The sequence below is a fragment of the Aythya fuligula genome, chromosome 6 (assembly GCF_009819795.1).
Source record: "Aythya fuligula isolate bAytFul2 chromosome 6, bAytFul2.pri, whole genome shotgun sequence".
Classification (NCBI taxonomy): domain Eukaryota; kingdom Metazoa; phylum Chordata; class Aves; order Anseriformes; family Anatidae; genus Aythya; species Aythya fuligula.
Window position 1 is genome coordinate 22,893,439 of NC_045564.1, and position 6,871 is coordinate 22,900,309.

At 55.1% G+C, this 6,871-nt stretch overlaps 1 protein-coding gene across 1 annotated transcript in view; it reads right to left on the bottom strand.

Annotated features, from left to right (window-relative positions):
* Positions 1-6,871, bottom strand: part of LOC116490622 (unconventional myosin-X-like) — an 84,675-nt gene extending 77,804 nt beyond the window's left edge. Inside the window, exon 1 of the mRNA XM_032190000.1 lies at positions 6,798-6,871. Coding sequence (XP_032045891.1) covers positions 6,798-6,818 — 21 coding nt within the window. The 5' untranslated portion in view covers positions 6,819-6,871. The remainder of the gene's footprint in view (positions 1-6,797) is intronic.

The following is a 6,871-nucleotide window of genomic DNA, read 5'->3' on the forward strand; positions in this document are numbered from 1 at the left end:
GATCTGCAGAATAACAGCTCTGCGTTATCAGGAAAAGGTTGCATGTCTTAAATCCTCTCAGAGCAGTTCGTCACTTCTGGTCACTTATGTACATGCACCGATTGCCACCCCTCTCGCCACCCCCTCCCATCTGCTCTGCGCCTCCCTCCTCCCCCAGTTTGGCTGCTGCACTGCCTCTCTCCTCCTGCACGTCTCCCTGCCTCAGATATCCCCCAGGATGCGCCTGCTCCTTCAAGGCAAGAGCAGCCACCCGCTGCAGCAAGCACACCGGCTCCTCGCCACGAGACAATTTGACCAACAGCTTCACAGCTGCAGCTGGACTGAGGTTTCCCACTTGTCCCCAGCATAGCTGTGCCCAAGGCCCACCAGGGTCTTGCAGCTTTCCCTGTAATCACGCCAGTGCCACAGCACCTGCTGCAGGTCGGTGAGTCTGTGGGTGCCGAAGGCAAAGGGGCCGTGGAGTGACCACTCGTCTCAGCGTGGCAGTGCCTACGCCCAGATGTGACACTTAAGCAGGAAGGCAGTTTTTATCTAAACCAGAGGAAGGTCAGAAGGGGTGGTTTCTGCCCATCCTGCTGCGGATGACAGCACAGCTGCCGTGTGAAGCTGGAGACGGTGACAGTGTCACCTTCTCTCCAAAACCCACTCAACACTGAAGCACTCTTGCAGCACTCTCGTGGCATTCAAGATCCACAGAGGAGAGCTCAGGGCCTCACGAGGACACAGCAGCCTGTCAAAAAGAAGCCAGCCCCAGCGTCTGTGCAATGCATTTTGTAAAACTCTCAGATGAGGGCCCTGAAACTATTTCTTCAGCAGTTTCTGTTAAGCATAAATCGGGATGATGGCCAATACCTTTCTGCATCTTGCCACATCCTTGACTCCTGTGATTCCCTGCCATGCAGAGTTGTACCGGCTAGTCATAGATTATATGGAAAAGCACAGTTTTTAAATCAGTCTCATTCCCATGAAGCAGAAAATCCCCTTTTCTCCTGGTTAGAAGTGGAAGAACAGAGGATCCCAATCCACCTTCTCTGTCTCATCCATTATTTTCTGCTCTTTTGCCATGTCTCTCCCTATTTGTCATCTCACTAATAAAGTATTCTCGGGTGTTTCAAACTCTTCACGTGAGACATTTTCCTGGTGTTTGATCGTCCTTGGTGTCCTTGCCTCAAACACCATGAAAAAAGCAAGTGGAGTGCCTCTGAACTGGGATGCACTTTCAGCCAATCTGAAATAAGGGTGGAAGTGAAAAAAAATAAAATAAAAAAAAGGGAAACAGCCCATATAAGTAAGATGTTGGGAAACAGAAAAGACAGCAGAGTCTGAGCTTCTCTACTTTCTCTTCTAAAATCACTGGGGAAAACAGCATGCACTGGTGGCAGTATTCAGTTACTAGATGGGGATGAGAGCATTGTGAGTAACAATGGAGACATGCACAAGTTTTTAATAGGCAGCCCTGGAAAGCACCCCTCTTGCATCACATTGAGATGCTGATGAACTTTCCCATATTCTAGTAAATTGAAAGGACACAAAACGCTTTAAAAATCAACAGGTCCAAGCATTCCCAGAGATCTGAGTAATAAAGTTTCTCAGCAGCTGATATTCATTTTTGATAAGCCTGGCAATGAAGAGGAAATTCCATGAGACCGGAAGGGTCACAGCCTAAATGAGGGCTCTGGCAGGATTATCCCAAGTAGCCATGGGTTGCTTAACCTGACAACCCCAGGGAAGATAAAGAGTTTTTTGCCCCCAGCATTTTCAATGTAATGGTAGTGTAGTGTCCATCATTTTCCAGTGCCAGTCAGCATGTGGAAAGATGGCTAGTCAAACAGATGTCTTCATTCTTTTATTAGCATACAAGCATAAGAGATAAACTGGACAGTAATAGACTCTCATAAAGCAGTGTTCTGATAGGAGACAGGTCCTGAAGAGCAAACAGGTGAAAAAGCAAAAAAAAAAAAAAGCAAAGGTTCATCAAAGCAGTAGTTATGAATGGGGAAAATCATTACTGAGTGAGGGAGTTCCTAACAAAACTCTGCAGGGACAGGGCCAATACTATTCTGTGTTCTCATCAAGGATGTAAAACCAAAAGCAGTGCTGCTAAAGCTGGCAGATGCCAACATCTGGTAGATCAGTAAGTGTTCACAAGGATGAGACCATCAGAGCAGCGTGGATTCCACGCTTGTTTGGACAAAATGGGATTAAAATACAGCCAAACGGAAAGGTCAGATTCAGGGGAGAAGGAATGCAAGAACACTTCAAAGAGAGGAATGTCTACTGGAAAGTCACAGACCCAAAGAGGATTGTGAATTGCTGCACAGAAACTCCCAGGACATTTGGTTGCAACAAGAGCTGATGCGTGTCTTGGGTGGATAAACAGGAGCAAGGAAGTTTACTGCTTACTTAGGCTTTGAGGTGTGAGAAAGAACCCTTTCAGAGAGCATCTAAAAAATTCAGTCATTTCTGCTCTTCAGACAGATCCCTTGTAATGCAAAAGCACTTGTGAAAATGTTAACGTCATTATGTAGATTAGCCAGAGCCAGGGCTGCCCTATCTAGCCCAGACGCTGATAGCATGGGGATGAGAGCAGCATGTGGCCCAGCACGGGCTGCAGCCCTCGCCTCGCTCCCTGCACGCTCAGCCCCCTCCTGCTTGCAGACCCCTGCGGCACTGCTGCGCTCCCGCTGCCCCTGCAGCACCAGCACAAAGGCAGCCGGGGGCCTGAGGATGATTTCTTGCAGGCTGAAGAGATATTTGGGATGGAACAGCTCTCACGAAGCAGAAGCAGGACCCAAAAATGGATGTGGCTGCCAGACACTTCAGAAATGAACCAGGATTTATTTTAAACCCAGGTTGTGTAACCGCTTGAAGAAACTGCAAAAAGCGGGGGATCCTCCAGAAATAAGAAGACTTTCCAGAAAGCGTGATTCAGCCAAATCTTAATCATTGGTTCAATATGCAAGTAAGGGGAATGAGCAGGACTAAGTCCTAATGCCAGGGCCCAAATTTCCACCTCCTCCTCAAAGACACCGATCCCTGCATCTGCAAGAGGCCTCGCCACTGGTTCACTTCACCCAGACTCGTGTGGCAGAAGTTTCAATCTTAATGATCCCATTTAAATAGCTTGCCCATTTTCCTTAAAGTAAAATGGGAAATAAGATGTTGCGAAAGGTTCACCGTTATGGTGGTACAGCCACGGGAGGCGAGAAGCGAAAGCGGCATGGCACGAGGAGGGTTGGCAGGCAGCCTGCTTCGTGTGGGCCCCCCTGCACCCAAACTGCAATTGCTGCTCCTGAACAGGGCAGGGGGTCCTTCTGTCCCACCTCTACCTCCTGACAGCTCTGGGAGGTCTGGGGCAGGCGCAGCTGGGATGGGGGACTCTGCATGCAGGACATCCGTGCTGAGGCGGTCCCATGGGTATCTTCAAGGACAGCCATACTTCTCTTTTGCTGAACCGCACAGACTGACCAGAGAGGGGTTGCTCTGTGTCATATTTACTTGGTGACCCTCGAGCATTACATTTGTAGTGGTCAGCATTTCTCCTCTTCCCAGTCTCTTGAGATCCTCTTTTCTGGGAGGTCACAGTACTCTTGCTAAGCTATCAGGGAGCATGGTGAGGCGTGTGGTCCTCAGGGGAGGAGAGGCTCAGTGGGATTTCTCCCCCACAGAGCAGCCCTGCTGCTGCAGACGTTCTGCCTATCGCTCCTTCCCAAGCTGGCATTTCCCTAAGCCAACAGTTGTTAACACACAGGCCCTCATCTCACCATTATCTGGGAAGACAGCACATCACTCATGGTCAGCATCATCAAAGTCAGCTGGAGCATTTATTTCCCTGTGCTGCAGACAAGGGGCTGCGGAAGGATTCTCCAGGCTGCCTGGCCAGACACCTCGCACAGTTTGGGGCCGTGGAGGTGGCTCAGATGCGCACATGGTTGTGAGTTGGGCAGCCCCTGTGCTCCAGACAGGCTGCTCCTCCATGGGCTTGGCCCTGGGGCTGGTCCCCATACACCCCTGGGGGAGGACAGGGTCAGTGAGTGAGGACCATGCCTGCTGTTGGGAGGAGAGCAGAGACCGCCACAGCCCTGCAGGACATCAGCACAGGATCCCCCTGCCTTTCTGCCCCCACCTTAGAAAGCTTAAGGACTTTGGCGGATTTGTTCTACAACATGGATTAAATGTGCTGCATTTCACCAGAAGAGCCATGAGGAAACATGTTTAACCCTTACAAATGCCAGCATGTCTAGGCCTATGACAGGACAACGGCATCTGTGACTCCTCCAGATGCTGCTGCCTGGTTCAGCCTGACATGGGGCCATGCTGCTGGTCACAGGAGAGCAGAAAGGGCCTCAGAGAGGGACAGGATGGGAGCAGCATCTCCTTTAACCCTGGTCATGGCACTCCTGCTCCTTGGGGAGACTGGAGAGCGAGTCACATCCTCTGTGTCACCCCACATCCTGCCCATGCTCCAGACATGCAGGGAAAGCACCACCCGGCACGGCTGGCCGCAGCCCTTCCCTCCGGGGCCCCTCCTCCCTGAGCGCCAGGCATCTGATGGCAGGCGTGCGTCCAGAGCTCTGTGCTCTGCCACGTGCGGGGATGAAGGGTTTCCATGCCAGGGCACAGCAGGGACAAGCCATGGCAGCACGCATCCCACCAGCTCACTGTCTGTGGGTTGCAGTCAGGGGAGGGCACAGCCCGTGGGAAGTCCTGCGGCGGTGCCATGCTGGCACAACCTGCCCAAAGCACCCCCACAGCCAGGACACATGGGCTGAACCCATCATCAAGCCGATTATCATAGGTGGACTTCAAAGCACAAGAACTGTCCTGGTCTCCGCCAAGTCAAGAGGGGAACCAGGGAAGCCGGGAAGACACGCAGCATCCACACCTAACCCCAGACACCAGTTGCGTGGCCCCGCATGCTGTCTGAACGCTGGCAGCACAGGGTGGGAGCCTGCTGAAGCCAGACCAGCAACGTGCTGGGGGTTGAGCTATCCATTGTGAGGGATGACATTCATCCCCCGGGACAATCTTGGCTTCTGCTGCAGCAGAAAGAGGTGGAGCAACTCCCTTCTGCTCAGGCGCTGCCCTCCCACCAAGAACCCCCATGGAGAAGGAGGAAGAGTGGCCGGGGTGCAGCAGATGCCAAACATTCCTGCTCCAGTGGAGCCACGATCCCTGCTCTCACCCCCACCGCCTTTCCTGCAAGGCTCGACGCTTTCCCACGTGTGCTCGCCCTGGTTCTCCAGCCCTGGCCACCTTGCTGCACCAGGGTTTGAGCCCGTGACTTACAGGAGATGTAATAAAAGTCCTAGAAAGTCTGGGCTTCAGGACTGCCCCCAGACCTATCCAGGAAATCCCTGTTTCACCAGGTAAGGGCAGAATCACGCCTCGATGTGCGGAGCTGGACAAAGCGCAGAGTGCCTTGCTGGGTGCTGCTGCAGACACACACCTCCGGGCATCCTCTCTGCCACTGCCCTTTTCTGCCAGGCACTTCAAGCTCCTCGGTGGCTATTCCCGGTTCCCAGTGACAGAGGGGTGGCCACAAAGGCTCTGGTGAAATGGCCCTTTGGGAAACCCTGGCCTCTATCTGATTAGATCCAGGCTGCCAGGAGCAGCAGGTTAATCAGTTAATGGCTGAAACGATCCTGGGCTATCCGCTGCGCTGGCCCCGGGGCAGCCCCTGCCGTGCAGCCCAGGGGCAGCGGCTCCTTCCTTCCCAGATCTGGGAAAACATCTGCTGCGATAAGGCCAGCGCTTCCTGGGGGAGGGTCAGGCCCCGGCCCATTAGCTGCTCCGCAGGGGCTGGAGTTCCCCCGGCGCACCCAGGGCAAGGCAGGGGCCAGACACTGGGTTTAATGGGCTGGAAACCAATGGGGACCAGAGAGGGGATGCCTGACAGCCCCAGCCCCAAGGCCCCAAATGTGATATTTTCAGAGCTAAGCCGCAGACCTCAGGATGGTCCCATGACCCCACAGAGCCACCACGGACGCTGTCGCCAACAGGGCCAGCACAGGCTGCCCCCAGCCTCGCAGGAGACACCCTCACAACCAAAGGCAGCACCAGGCCAGGCTGGCAGCTTGTCGAGCAAAGAGGCAGAGAGCATTTCAGGAGGGCTGGGGCACACATGGCACCAGCCACGTGCATTAGGGCTGCGCACCTCCATCTCCCGAAGGCGCGATGGATGCCCCGCATGCTGCTGCAGAGCACCGGAGGAAGGAGCGCTACAGGCACTCACAGGACCACAGCCCATGTCTTATGGGGACCAGCCTGGCTCCGGAGGAGCCCACTGGTGTGAAGGTGACTGGGCAGCAGCCCCGGTGAGGCAGAGGCTGGAGGTGGGCGCACCCTCACGCCGCACGCTCCCCGGCTCCTCGCCGGCCTCGGCTCTGGCCCGGTGCCACGCGCGGCGAGCCGAGCCGTGACATGCAGACGCAGGCAGGAGCAGGCTCCGGACCTTTAAGTCGCCCCGGGGGATTAAAGCAGCATGCGAGCGTCTCCGGGCAGCCATGACTATGGTGCGACACGCACCGAGCCCGCAGCACGAGCGGCTGGAGCCGCGCATCCCTCGGGCTCCGGCTCCCCCAGCCCACGCGTGGGCTCCCGGACCCCACGCAGGGCCCGGGCGGTGCTGGGGAGCCCCGCACGCCACGTCCGAGCGCTGATTAAAATTTAAAAAAATAATAATAATAATAAAAGTGAAACTTGGGCTCCGCTGCCGCGGGCAGCATCCTCCCCGCGCCCCCGCCGAGCCGCTCCCTGCGGCGTCAGCATCCCACCGCTGTGCCCCCGGCGCCCACCTGGCGGAGAGAGGCGTCCATCTCAGCGCTGCATCGCCGTGCTGTGCCGAGCCGTGCCGTGCTGTGCTGAGCCG